Here is a 15,293-nt window from a genome sequence, read left to right on the forward strand (position 1 = left end):
GAGATATAAACAATACCCTCCCCTTGGGTGGGTTAGTACCCTGTGCCCCGCTACCCATTTATTTTTATTTTTACCTTTCCCCACTTCCTTTTTAGTTGTCTACCATGTGTATCCCTGTATTTGGTCTGATCCATGCCATATTACCTGGCCCTCACCCCAGGAATGTTTGTATACAGTAGCTTTTTCCCTATGCCCCTTTTGCATTTTTTTTAAAAAAGCTTACCTTGGTGGACTCATGTTGTACTTGTCCTTTTGTGCTTGACTTTGCTTAGCGTGATTTCCTCCAGTTCTTCCCATGCAGTGATGTGCTTCATACGTTCATCATTGCTTTTAGCGATGCGTATGACTCCATTGTATGTATATACCATATTTTTTAATCCAATCGTCAGTTGATGGAAATTTGGGTTGTTTCCAACTCCTTGCAATTGTGAACTGTGCCATGATGAACATCGAGCACAGATGTCTAGCCTTGGTTTGTTTCTTGCCTCTTCTGGGTATATGCCCAGTATGGGGATGGCTGGGTCTTATGGTAACTCAATTTCCATCTGTTTTAGATATCGCCAGATCGATTTCCATAGTGGATGTATATACTTACAGGTCTACCAGCTGTGGATGAGAATTCCTGTCTCCCCACAGCCCCTCTGACACTTGTTGCTTTCTGATTTTTTGAATTGGGCTACCTTTGAGGGTGTTAGGTGGTACCTCATTATTGTTTTAATTTTCATTTCTCTTATGGCTAAAGATCGGAAACATTTTCTCTTATGTTTGTTGGTCATTCGGATTTTTGCCCCTGTGAAACTTCTGTTCAGGTCCTTTGCCCACCTCTCAAGTGAGCAATTAGTTTTTTGTTTTTGGAAGCTAGCAGAGTATTGTAGATTTTAGTAATAAGGCCTTTGTCTGATGTGTCATTGCTAAAGATGTTTTCCCAGTCCGTGGACTCTTATTACTCTCTTGGTGAATTTTTGATGTACACAGGTGTTTTATCTTCAGTATATCCCATTTGTCAATTTGTGCCTCTTCTGTGTTTGTGTCCTTCCCTATTTCTGATAGCCTATGTATTCCCTGTGTGCCAAAGTTCTCAAGTTGGTCCCAATTCCCTCATTGATGGCCCTAATCATTTGAGGGGTTTTTTTTTATGCTTTTATTGGGGCTCTTACATCTCTTATCACAATCCATACATTCATCCAGTGTGTCAAGCACATTTGCACGTATGCTGCCATCATAATTTTCAAAGCATTTTCTTTTCATCTGTACAGCTTAAGGATTTAAGCATAATTAAACTCTCCCAGCAATCCTGTGCTTCAAAAAAGCCCACTGAGTATCTTTCATCTCACAGAAACCTTAGAGTTTTCAAGGCTGTAAATCTTAATAGGAGCAGCTAGCCTCATCTTTCTCCCATAGTGTACCTGTAAGATTTGAACTGCCTTTCTGAGAGTACTCTAATTATTCCTGTTTTATTAATTAGTAGACTACATACAAAAGGTAAAGTAACTTTCTTTAAGGGCATTAGGAAGCTAAAGCTAAGATTGGAGATTTATTTACTGGTCCAGTTCATATTATCTTAATCTTGTAATTTGGGATAACATGTTAATATTTGAATTATATCATTAAATTCAATTATAAATAGATATATAAAAAGTATGCCAGCTAAAATGTAAAGACTTTCCCCAATTTAACCTCATTTCAAAAGAATTTTCTAACATTATTAAAACTATTTGGGAAACATTTTAGTGACTATGTAGCATACATTGAATGGGTATACCACACTTTACTTGACCATGTTTCTAATGTTGGGTATTTTAGATATAAATGCTGCTATTACAAATAATACCTCAGTGAATAACTTTGTCCGTAAGCTACTTTCTGCACTTTTGCTATATCCTTATAGGTAGCTCCCTAACAAAAAACAATATTGTATATACCTGTGTATAAGCCAAATTTTTCAGCACATTTTTAATGCAATTTTTGTGGTAAAATTAGGTGCCTCGGCTGATACTCGGGTCGGCTTTTACTCGAGTATATATGGTAAATGAGTGTTGACTTCCTAGGGCCATTCAGGTTGGGTGACTTTCCTTACCCACCTAACCAATCTGTGGCCCTGAGGTAATACTTACACCATATATCAGAACTTCCTTGAAGTTATCTTTAAGCCAAGCAACATGTTAGCTTAATTAGTACAGAATATGCATGTGGAAAAATTACCTACCTGAGATAAAAATTGACAACAGCAACTCTGAAAGATTAGATGAGAAGCTGAGGGAGAAGTTTATGTTAACAGTAGTTAGAATAATTTGGAAAAACCTTCCACAATAGTTACACAAATTGAAAATGTAGTCAGTGCCATAAAACACATGTATCTTGCTGTGTTTATTTTCCCAGGCCATAGAACTGAGGGTTTAAAGCTGTGTATATAGCTGGGCCTTATTTCTTAATTAACATCTTTGTGAGATGATACTTTGCTTATTGCTTTAAATACGTGTTCACTTTGCTCTAGTAGAGCATTGCCTGCGGCATTAGGTTCTATGATTTAAGATTTTTTGTGTGTGGCCTATTGGCCTCCTTTATCCAGATTTGTGCTTTCCCTGGTCCTAAATAACCTAAAGCATGGGGAGATTGCTCAAAATGTCCCAATGTGTCATGTGGCAGTTATACATAGTCTCCTGTCAACTTGAGCTAAGGGGTGGAGGCTAGCCTGTCAATCGGGTCACAAGTTAACACCCACCAGGAGGATTCTGGGAACTTATTTTTCCTCCCTAGAGGTGGGACATTCTTTCTCTCTCTACTTCATCTTCCTACTACAAGCCACATGGAGCCATTCTGATTGCAGTCAAAGCCCTAGAGATGCTTCCACTGCCTCTGGATCCACAAGACTTTTCATCCACAAGCCTGTGATCTTCCTGCATTTGGCATCATTGCATGTGCTTTGTTGAGTCTGAAGAGGAATTTATAGACTCGTATCGGACACATGGGCTAATATTGGACTTATGGACTTGATCTGGGATGTTTTCTTTATATACAATTACTCTTTGATATAAAGTTCTCTCATATACATATGAGTGTCTCTGGATTTGTTTCTCTACTCAACCTGGACTAACACGTCACGTTGGCTACATGGAAAAAATGGTGCCGGATCTACCCAAGTTGAGCGTACCTCAAGAGTGTTACAGTTTGTTCAGCTGGTTAGTTATGGGCTGATGACCAAGGAAATAAAGGAATCAATGTGTTTGATGAAGACACTGGGAAATGGTTAGGAGCATTGGGGTTACTGTTTCAAAGAAGAGGGACCATCGTCTGTCAGATTTACCCCAATTTGAATCTGAGTGGGTTCTCATTTGTGGCAGCACTTGGAGTAGGAAACATTGCCAATTGTTGTGCGGGCAGTACAATCCAGTCAACTTGAAGATCAGCTTTTACCTCCTTTCCCAGATGCAGATAGGAAGAATGGAGCAGCTATAAAGCAGAAATTAGAGTAGAAACAACTACAAAAATGTGTCCCTTTGAATAGCTATTTTCTTCACTTGGCTTATACATTTTCTTGTAGTTCTTTCCAAGCGGAAAGTCTGTTGTCAAATTCATTATGAAGTCTAAAAATGTTAAAACAGTATAATCTCTCTACTAGATCCAGTAATAGAAAATTTATTAAAATGTATGTGATTGTCATTTAGGTGAAAGTTTATAGAACACATTTGTTTTCCATTCAGTAATTTATGCACACATTTTTCTCTGACATTGGTTGCAAGGCCCAAATGTTTATTTTTGGCCTTGGACTGTTTGTTTGTTTTTTTCCTGTGGAGCATAATTTTCTAGGGTGGTGTTCATTTTACAGGCCCTTTATGTGGCTAAAAGATGATCTCTGGGAGTGGATAAGTTACAAGGATGTGTAAGAGCCATAATCATGGGAGTTCTACCACTCTATCAGTCAATCTGGTCTTTTCATACATTTTCATTTTGTTCTACTTTTCTCCCCATTCTACGTGGTACTTTCTATTGTGACTGTGATCAAAGGGATTGGTAATGGTGGCTGGGTCACATTCACTACTCCTTTTCTATCTACAAGGTAACTTCTATCTACAAGGTAACCTGTGCCCTCAACATAATTCCTGCAGCTATCCAATTACAAGGGAATTAAATCAGTGTACTTTTGGTCAGGAGTATCCAAGTCTTGAATAAGTAATTATACTTTTTATCAATATGTATGATTTACTTCCTACATCCACGGTCACATCAGATTGTCCATGTGATATTGGCTGCATATAGAAGATAAGGTGTGCCAATTACATAATTCTAGGCTTTCCATGTCTGGTTTCTAAAGGCCATAACTACCCACATGGAGCTCCCACCAATATTGGGAAGAGAGATAAAGACAATAAGCAAATAAAAGTAAATGAACAAGATGATTGCACAAAGCGTTGTTGAAAATTATTTTTCTGCATAGCTTCCATATACCATATATCCTTGTGTATAAGCCGAGTTTTTCAGCACATTTTTAATGCAGTTTCTGTGGTAAAATTAGGTGCCTCGGCTGATATTCGGGTCAGCTTATACTCGATTATATACAGTATTTGCAAGAGTAAATTCCATGCTTTTAATAAATGCATAACGGGGGCTGCATTGTTGAAGTCCATCTAATTTTCTATATTTACTACTAGTGGATTTGGAAGCATGCAAAGGTCTTACACGTTCTAAATAAAGTGTTCTCTCATAGGTTGCAGAGAACACATCATAGAAGATGCAAAGCCTGAATCTATCAGTGACACTACTGACTTGGCCCTGCCACCTGAAATGCCGATTTTGATTGATTTTCACGCTCTGAAAGACATCCTTGGACCCCCGATGTATGAAATGGAGGTAATCATTCTCATTTCTTTAATACTCGTTGGTTTACTCTGGAGTTGCTTAACTTGAAGGAGTAGAGTTACATGTTTTGGGAGAATGAATTTTATCGTTAGATTGGAAACATCTTTTCTGGATAGTATTGCTTTCTATTCTTTGTTATTCATTTCTGTCCTGAGAATAGTGTCTCTGACTTTCTCCCATTCTCTCCTTAGAGCTTTTACATTTCTATTGTATGTGCTTTAAGGATTTTTTTATATATAATTTTATTGGAAGCTCTGACAGCTCTGATAACAATCCATACATCAATTGTATCAAACACATTTGTACATATGTTGCTATCATTTTAAAAACATTTTCTTTCTACTTGAGCCCTTGGTATCAGCTCCTCTATTTTTCCTCCCTCCTAAACCCTCTCACCCTCGTGACCTCCTGATAAATGATAAATTATTTTTTCATATTTTACACCATCCAATATCTCCCTTCACCCACATTCCTGTAGTTCACCCCCTGGGGTGGGGGAGGGGTTATACGCTGATCATTGCAATCAATTCCCCCTCCCCCACACCTTCCCCCTACCCTCATGGTATCCTGAAGGGTTTTATTTGTCCTTGATTCCACGTGTCAAGAACTCTCTTATCTGTACCACTGTACATGCTCCGGTCTTGCCAAATTTGTAAAATAGAACTGGGGTCGTGATAGTGGAGGGGAGCACTAAAGAACTAGAGGAATATTGTGTTTCCTTCCCTTCCTTTTGATCCTAGATGGGCTTTGGGTCTCCACTCCAACCCCCCCTCGTTCACATCGATATGATTGTCTTGGGTCTTTTGATGCCTGATACCTGATCTCGTCAACACCTCATGACCATCTATACTGTTGTTCTTCTTCCATGTGGGCTTTGTTGCTTCCCTGCTAGATGGCCGCTTGTCTAACTTCAAGCCTTTAAGGCCCCAGGCACACCATCAGCTTTCTTCACCACATTTGCTTATGTGCCCATTTTGACTAAAGCGATTGTGTTAGGAAGGTGAGCATCACAGAATGCCAGGTTATTATAACAAAGTGTTCTTGCGTTGAAAGGGTACTTGAGTAGAGACTCAATGTCTGTCTGCTACCTTGATACTTAACATATAGCTATATGTACAAAGCCCTATATCCTTATCATATATATATATATATATATATATATATATATACACTTGCCTATATTTATACCTCTATAAATGTCTTTTGCTTCCTAGTTCTTCTATTTCCTTTTACTTTCCACTATCCCACTATCATGTTGAACCTTCATTAGGCACTCAGTAATTCCTCTCTGCTACATCCCCCTTGATCAAGCCCTAGGTGTTCTACACCCTCCTCTCCCATCAATTTTGGATCTCTTGCTCCCTCCTCCCTTTTCCCTACCTCCCACTCTCTCCTGTTACCCCGGAACCTTTAGTCCCTTTGTTTTCTCCTCAGGATTGCTTATCTTGCCTATCTTATATAGATGGACATGAAAAAAAAGGAGTGGGGGTGGGCTAAAATAGTTCCAGATCTGTCTGCTGACCCTTATGTATGTTTTCCAATCGAGTCTGATGAGATGCCAAGCCCTGCCTTCCGAGTCTGAAGCCTATTTGGGGGATTCTTTGGGGACTTCATTGCTTTGCTCCCCAAGCTACTCTTTTGTGCTCACTTTGTGTTTTGCCCCGGTGTGGGGGGTTCAGACCGGGCATAGTTACCACACTGTCTCCAGTGCTATCCCTTGCAGTGCTGTGGGTCAGTGAGGGATGTCATGTCTCGTGGTGGGGCCGGTCCTATGGTCTCTGTGCCTTGGCTGCTCCAAGGAGGAGTGTAGTTCTCAGGGCTTAGTGGGCCATGAAGCGGTTCTCACTCTCTTCCCTCTTAGTTTGCTCCTGTGTGGTCTGGGCAGACTTGCCACCCTCTCCAAGCTGTATCTTCAGTCATGTCCTCTGTAGTGCAATCTTCTGGAGAGGGGTTCAACATAGCTGGGGTTGGGGCTGGCCCCTCAGACCTGTTAGTTTGCTGCTTCATGCCAGTATGTTGCCCTCAAGGCTTGGCTTACCAAGTTGAGGTCTGGTCCCTCTCCTTTTCCTGTGGAGACATAAATACCTTCCCCATCGTTGGGTTAGTGCCCTGTTGCCCCACTATCCGTGACTTCTTTTTTGTTTTATGTTTTCTTTTCCCCTCCTCTTTTGTTGGCTGCCATATGCATCCCTGGGTTGGGTCTGACCCCTGCCTGAGTGCCTCACCCCGGGAATGTATGCATTTGGTGGCTTTTCCCCATGTCCCTTGTGTTTTTTAAGCTTACCTCAGTGGACTCATGTTGTACTTGGCCTTTTGTGCTTGGCTTGCTTGGCTTAGCATAATTTCCTCCAACTCTTCCCATGCAACAGCGTGCTTCATGCATTCATCACTGCTTTTTAGGGATGCGTAGTACTCCATTATATGTATTACCAGAATCTATTTACACTATAAGGGGTAGGGAATCAACTCGTACAAAATGTCTAAAAATATACGCTTAACTTTAGAGTAATCCATTTACACTGCTGCTAGTCTTGACCCAGGTGCCATCTTCCAGGAATCTGATGAAAGTTGCTTTATGGTTAAACCTGCATGCATTTCTGCCGTATATCTAGTTTCCTCCCCAAATAGTGTATAACTTTGTATCACAACTATCTTAAAGGCCTGATACCCATAACCAAGTAAGGGAACTAGGAAATAGGCATTTCAGTCTATGTCTACTGAAGACATTTTGATATATTTGTATTTTGTAGATGCTTACATGTTTTGTTTTGTTTTTAAGGTAAATTCCTAGAAAATGTTTGTAATATGGCTGAGGTATACCTCTTTTATTCATAAGCTTTATCATCTACTCCTCCTTCATAAGCTGTCATCCCAGCTAAATGAAAAAAGTAACTCTTTAGAAGATAAATACAATTAATTATGCAGAGGACGATCTGTTCAATGACTGTTTGAAACATTCTCAGTGAGTATGGATTCCTCCATCTCATCTTATCTGCTCTGTCCGAGCTGAACACTGACCCTAATGAGCCTCTCTCCAAAGCCCTGAGTAAGAGTATAACTGGTTCACCCTTCACAGTAAACAGTAGAATCAGAGTGGGGATTTCCGTGATTTGAATTCTAACGAGTTCAAAGATTTAAATTGTGAAGTTTTGAGAGAACTTACGCAAAAATTTGTGGTTGAGAAAGTGTGCAAAATCTGCTAGCCTGTTATGAGAGAATTCGATGATTTGGGGAATGAAGATATACTGAAATAGGCTCTGGTTCCTGTGTGTCTAGATACAGGCCTTTTCTTTAGACTTTCCAGAAAAAGTATATTCCAGCAGTTCCTTGCAACAAGAAGTAAAAGCAAAAGATTTCCAGTTTCGAGTACATATACTCTTCTTTCCCATCTATTTCTGCTGTTGTTGTGTTTAAGTGCACTGCTGGTAGGTAGTCTTGGAGTTTGGGGGAAAGTGAGAGCGAAAAGAACATAAATGAGAAATTTTATTGCTTACTACCACTATAAACGTGTTTTTTTTTTTTTTTTTTTTTTTTTTTTTTTTTTTGAGAAGTTGAGCTATTACAGTTTCAGCTTTTACCAATATGAATCTGAACAGTAGAGTGATAATATCACCAGTAGTACTTTACTTACTATATAGTATCTTAGAATTTAAGATCTGGAGTGTGAAAGTTTATAATAATTTTTCATTTTATCCACACTTGTAAGAGGCTTCACTTGATAGACTAAGATTTTTCTCTTACCTGTCACGGTGTGATAACCAGAACCAACCCAAAATCTGTGCCATTGAATCGATTCTAATGCATGGTGAACCCTACAGCACAGAGTAAAACCGCTCCATGGGATTTCCACGACAGTAAATCTTTACAGGAACAGACTGCTTCATCGTTCTTCCACAGAACTGCTAGTGGGTTTGAACCAATAACCTTGCAATCTGCCCAACCCTTAGCCCACTGTTCCACCAAAGCTCCTTGGTGTGATGACCATCAGTCCCAAATTAGTTCGCCAGACTCTGCCTCACCTTTTCCATCTGTAGAAGTCAGATTGGCATTGTTATATGTAAGACCATACACTGTGCTACAGTTCTTCTTCCACTTTACACACCAAGAAAAAGCTTAAAGAAACTAAATGAATTGTGCAAATCCATATTGGGTGCAATTAATAGAACCAGTATTCAAACTCAAATGATCTGATTCCAAGCCCTGTACTTTCTTCTCTCTTCTCCCACACCATTTCAGACTATGAACTGCTACAGTAGTTAGCCAGCAAGATATAAGCTCTACTTCATCAAGCTTATTTACAGGAGGGAATAAAAAATAAGTAAACAAAAAATGTTTTGGAAATGCTGATGGCAACATATGTACAAGTGCACTTAATACAACTGAATGATGGATTGTTGTAAGATCTGTAACAGTACCCCAATAAAATGATTAATAAAAACAAAGAAATAATTAAATTGAGATTGATACTTTGAAGAAAATAAGCAAGATGCTACTGACATAGTGAAGTTATGTCTTTACTTTAGATGTATCTGAAATATATTTCAGAGATATACTTGATGGTGGATAACACATGCAGAATGAAGGAAACCAAATAATCAAAGTTACAGGTTTCCAAGAGAGGAAAGTACCCTTTAATGAGGGTGGGCAAACTAGTATAGGAAGGGATATTTTGCGATAAAAGTGCTGTAAAGAAAACGAAAACTTCCATTTTGAACATGTTAAGTTTCATGTATCTGTGAGGCATCGAACTAGAGATAACTGCACATGGATAGATCCAGGATGGAGATAATAATTACAGAGTTATCATAAAATAGAGGCTATTTAAAACCCCGAAAATATTGTGATCACTTGAGGGAAAATGTACACAGAAAAGCAGCAGCCCAGGAACAGACTGAAGAACTCTATAGATGACGGAGGAGCAACAAGCACATCAGGTAGGAGGAAACAAGAAATCTGCATTGCCAAGAAAACAAAATGCTTTGAGAAAGAAAAAGTATCAGTGTTTATTTTTTGTTGTGAGATCAAGAGAGTAAATTCAAAAACTGTGTATTGGATTTGGCAGCATGGAGGTTGTTGGTGATCTTAACAGACTGAGTTCAAAAAAGTGATAGGACGATGGAGTGTGTTGGAGAGAGAATGGGCAATCAAGAAATGCAGGGGGGTCCAGAAAGCTTGTGAGAACTGGAAATAAAAGATAATAGGATTTTTCCACAAACTTTTTGAAGCTCCCTCATGGAATTTAGAGGTTAGTTTGTTTTATTGTTGTTGTTCTGGTGTAGAATGATTGCAGAGATGATGTAGCTAAAAAGGAATATGAAGGTCAACAAGAGGGCATTTTAAGAAAGCATCTTGCTTTAAAGACTAATCTAGCAGAGAAAGCCAAACTGATTTTGCTGGAGGGAAAAACGATAGCAATAGGAGCAGGACATGGGAAAAGTGAAATGAACACGCGTGGAAGAATGACCTGTGCGAAGGGAAAAGATACCTTTGGGGAGGGTATCTTGAAGAAAGGGACAAGAATACTGAGTTATTTGCAAGGAAAAGACTGTAACAAATCTACGGTACGTTAGCCACACAAGGAGAAAAGGGAAGCTGGGTATAATGAAGAAGTGGTAGAGTTGATGGTTTTGCATGTAAGTGAGCTACAAGAATAAAAAAAAATGGTAATGCTCAGAGAAAGAGGATGTTTAAAACTTCCTATTTCAGAAGTCATGTATCATTTCTGTTGGTAATAAGGACTTGGAAGAGAGGCTAAATTAAGGAAGTGTTTAGAAAAACTAATAAGCCATGCTGTGGATGAGTCTCCACTTATTCATTGAAGACACCCAGGATGGTAGCAGGAGTTCAGGATGTCAAGGAAGGATATGACTCTTTTCGACTGTTCTAGGAGAAAGGAAGATGGTACAGCTTCTGACAAGCAGAATTAAGGACAGAGGAGGTCTTGGAGTCGCGAAAAAATCTCTTACCTCTAAATGATAAGGCAACCTCCTTGAGTTTGATATATTCCTCTGGTACCAAAACCAAAAAACAAACCTGCTGCCATCTGATTGATTCTGACTCATAGCAGCTGTGTATATAGGGCAGAACAGGTCTGTAAAGTTTCCAAGGCTGAATTTTTTATGGACGCAGACTCATATCTGTCTCCAGTAGAGTGGCTGGTGGGTTTAAAATACTAACATTTCAGTTAGTAGCATCACTGAGGATAATTGTATATACCTTATTAATTCTGAAAATTTGGTGCATTAAGGGACAGAAAGCATCTCCCATAAAACCTGGCCCATACTAAAAACATAGATGTTTCCCTAACTACCAAAAACTTCCTATTGTTTTGTAATCCTTTATTCTTGTATCCTTTAAATTCTTATACAATAACTCTATACCACCCCTTTCTGTCCTTACTTTTTTCCAAAAATATATTAATACCAAAAAATACTAACTTAGAAAACTGGCATTGAGGAAGAGTAGAAGGCACACTTCTATAAGTGGTTTTTACCTTCTAGAATTCAATCAATAGGTGAAGAAATGGAAATCTTCCTAATTTCTAGGAACTTAATCTAAATTAGCAACTACAAAAGAAACAGCATAGGCCTCCTTTTCAAATACAATAAAGTTTCTAAATAAACAAGATCAGTTAAGCTCATCTTTAAAGAAAAGGGGGTGGGGGTTCTGGGCACAGTAAGAGGATGAGTGGGAGCAGCTACAGGGCCCAAGGCAATCTGCATGTTACTTACCTGCACTTGACATTCCATAGAGCAGACTTCACGCGGGTAATGCATCCTCAAAAGTGCATACTGGAACCTGGTCAAGGGGTGGACTATACGGGAAGGACCCAGGAGTAAAATCACAGCTCTTTAATAACAACAAACTCAGTTGTAGTTATATTATTTTTATTGATTACATGAATATATCTGGGGGAAGGAGAATCATAATTTTCATTTTAATAGTTCTCCAATCCTTTATTCAAACTTCAATATTGGCTGCTGTCAGTGGCGTATGAAAAGCCCTTTTATCTAAAGAGGTAGGTACCATTGTACTGGCAGATTCCATTATATCAGTCAAACTCATGGTAACCCTATGCAGCACAGCACAAAACACATCCTGGTCTTGCACCATGCTCTTAACTCTTGTAATGTTTAAGCCCCTTGTTGGCAGTCATTGTGTTAGTCCTTCTTGTAGGGAATCTTCCTCTTTTTCACTACCCGTCTACTTTACCAATCTTGATGTCCTTATCCTTACACTGGTCTCTCCATGTACAAAGCACTTGAGACAAAATCTAGCCATCCTCACTTCTAAGGAGTGTTCTGGCTATACGTCTGCCAAGATAGATGGTTTATTCTTTTGGCAGTCCATGTCCTTGGTGTTAGGTGCCATCAAGTCGGTTCCAACTCACAGCAGTTTTATGCACAATAAAATAAAGCATTGCCCTGTCCCCTAACAATCTCACAGTGGTTCCTCTGCTTGAGTCCATTGTGGCAGTCGTAGTGGCAGCCATTTCCTTGAATGTCTTCCTCTTTTTTTAGTTGGTTTTTTTTAAAAATCATTTTATTGAGGGCTCATACAACTCATCACAATCCATACATCCATCACATTGTGTCAAGCCTATTTGTACATTTGTTGCCATCATCATTTTCAAAACATTTTCTTTCTACGTGGCATAGAAGAGTGAGTACTTCCAGTGCTTTATCAGCTTGCTGAAACATTTCAATTGGAATTCCATAAATTCCTGAATCCTTGCTTTTGGCTAATGTTTCGGTGCAACTTGAATGTCTTCCTTCAGCACCATTGGTTCTTATTCATATGCTGCCTCCTGAAATGGTGGAATATTGATGAGTTCTTTTTAATACAGTGGCTCTGTGTACTCTTTCCATCTTCTCTGGCTGCTTCCTTCATCAATCTTTTTTCCACAGAATCTTTAAAGATTTGCAACTCAAGGCTTGAATTTTTTTCATTTCTTTCAGTTTAAGAAATGCTAAGCATGTTTTCTAACTGGATTTTCTAATTCTAGGTCTTTGCACATTTCCGTGTAATACTTGACTTTGTCTTTTTGAACTAACCTTAAATTTTTCTATCCAACTCTTTGATTTAATCATTCTTTCATTTTCTTTAACGACTCTATTATTAAGAGCAAGTTTCAGAGTCTCTTCTGGCTTCTACTTGACCTTTTTTTTTTTTTTAAATAGGGGCTCTTACGGCTCTTAAAGCAATCCATACATCAATTTTATCAAGCACATTTGTACATACATTGCCATCATTTCCAAAACATATTTTCTGCTTTCTTCATGATCGATGTTCTTGATGTCCTTCCACAGCTCATCAAAGAAAAATGAAATTGAAAGGTCATGTAATTTTTCCATTAACTTTTTGAGGCCCTTCTGTAAAACTAACTTTTAAAATAGACTTTTCAGTTTAGTATTGGAAACAAGTGCCCACTAACTTCATTTCATACCACATATAAGTTTCACTTACAGTCTAAGCCCTTAAAAATGGGATAGCATCTGCAATCTTACCTCTAATTCATCATTCTGTCATTCTATGGTGCCTTACATGTTGCTGTGATGCCGGACACTCTGCCATTAGTGGGCAGGTTCCAGCAGAGCTTCCAGACTAAGGCAGACTAGAAAGAAGGAAGAGACGGTCAACTGCTGGAAAACTAGTCATTGAAAATTTTATAACTAGCAATGAAGCAGTGTTTGATAAAGTGTCAGAATTTAGATCCATTAATTGGAAGACACACTCAAAAGTGGGGTCAACCTCAATGTCATGGATGGAACAGACCTTTTTGGGCCATCATTTATTGATGTGACATGACTCAAAATGAGAAAAAGCAGTTGGAATAAGCCACTAATAATCAGAACATAGATTGTATAACATAGAAATCTAGGAAAATTGGAAGTCCTCAAAAATGAAATGAAACACATAAAAACTGATACTATAAGTATTAGTGACCTAAAATGAACTAGTACTAGCTATTTGGAAACATACAATCATGTGATCTACTTTGACAGGATTGGCAAATTGAAGAGGAAAGACATTTTGATTGTTAAAAAGAACATGTCAAGATCAATCCTAAAGTACAGTGCTGTCAGTGATATCCACACCAAAAAGAAAAACCAGTTAGAAAGTTTGCTTGTGTTTTTTAATCAGTTGGTGATTTTATTGTCATGAAATTTGATTTTTTTTTAATTTTAATAAATCATTTTAGTGGGGGTTCTTACAGTTCATACAACAATCCATATATCAACTTTATCAAGCACACTTGTACTTGTTGCCATCATCATTTCCAAGACATTTTTTTCTCCTTTAGCCCTTGGTATCAGCTTTTTCCCATTCTTCCCCCATCTTCCCACCCTTGTGAACCCTTGATAATGTATAAATTTTCCTTTTCTTATATTATTACACTGTCTCCCTTCACCCACAGTTCTGTTGTTCGCCTCCTTGCAGGATGGGTGTTGTACAGCGATCATTGTGATCGGTTACCCTCTTTCTCCCCACACCTTCTTCCTACCATCATGGTATTGCTACTCTCATTATTGGTCCTGGCGGGTTTATCTGTCCTAGATTCTGTGTTGAAAGCTCTTAACTGTACCAGTGTACATGCTCTGGCCTAGCCAGATCTGTAAGATAGAACTGGGTTCATGATAGTTGGGGGCTGGGGAGGGGGGGCGGGTGTTGCATTCAAGAACTTGAGGAATTTTGTGTGTTTCGCGAGTGCTACACTGCATCCTGGCTGCCTTATCCCTTCCTGTGGCCCTTCTGTGAGGGGATGTCCAATTGTCTACAGAAGGGCTTTGGGTCTTCTGATATCTGATACATGATCCCATCGATACCTTGTGGTCATACAAATTGGTGTGCTTCTTCCATGTGGGCTTTGTTGCTTTCCTGATAGATGGCCTCTTGCTTAACTTCAAGCCTTTAAGGCCCCAGACACTATATCTTGTAATAGCCGGGCACCATCAGCTTTCTTTACCACAGTAGCTTAAGCACCCATTTTTTCTTCAGTGATCTTGTTGGAAAGGTGAGCATCACAGAATGCCAGGTTATTAAAACAAATTGTTCTTTAGTTGAGGGAGGACTTGAGTAGAGGCCCAATATCCATCTGCTACCTTCATACTAAACCTATAAATATATGTACATAGACCTGTGTTAGACAGGGTTCTCTAGAGAGATAAAACCAAATTCCTGATAATATAATATATTTATTTATAAAGATAATATATAACGAAAAATGAAATGTTAAATCATAAAGATAATTAGATTTATGAGAAATGAACTGTTAAATCATATACAGATAAATATACAATACAAGAAATCGTTAAATTAGAAGCACTATAAATGGCTTAGTGCAACTCACATCTGTGAGAGAAAGTTGAGAGACTAGCAGTCCTTTAAGTCTCTCTCTGATGCCAGATCTTCCTCTATTTGTAGAGAGAGCTAGG

General features: G+C 38.7%; 1 protein-coding gene across 1 annotated transcript in view; it reads left to right on the top strand.

The window, feature by feature from the left end:
• The window catches only part of LONP2 (lon peptidase 2, peroxisomal), a 175,447-nt gene that overhangs the window by 150,984 nt on the left and 9,170 nt on the right, over positions 1 to 15,293 (top strand). Inside the window, exon 12 of the mRNA XM_004704690.3 lies at positions 4,706 to 4,848. Within this exon, the coding sequence (XP_004704747.1) occupies positions 4,706 to 4,848 (143 nt within the window). The remainder of the gene's footprint in view (positions 1 to 4,705; positions 4,849 to 15,293) is intronic.

The sequence above is a fragment of the Echinops telfairi genome, unplaced genomic scaffold, assembly GCF_000313985.2.
Source record: "Echinops telfairi isolate 266 unplaced genomic scaffold, ASM31398v2 ScPeMD7_2291;HRSCAF=2852, whole genome shotgun sequence".
NCBI classification, from domain to species: Eukaryota; Metazoa; Chordata; class Mammalia; order Afrosoricida; family Tenrecidae; genus Echinops; species Echinops telfairi.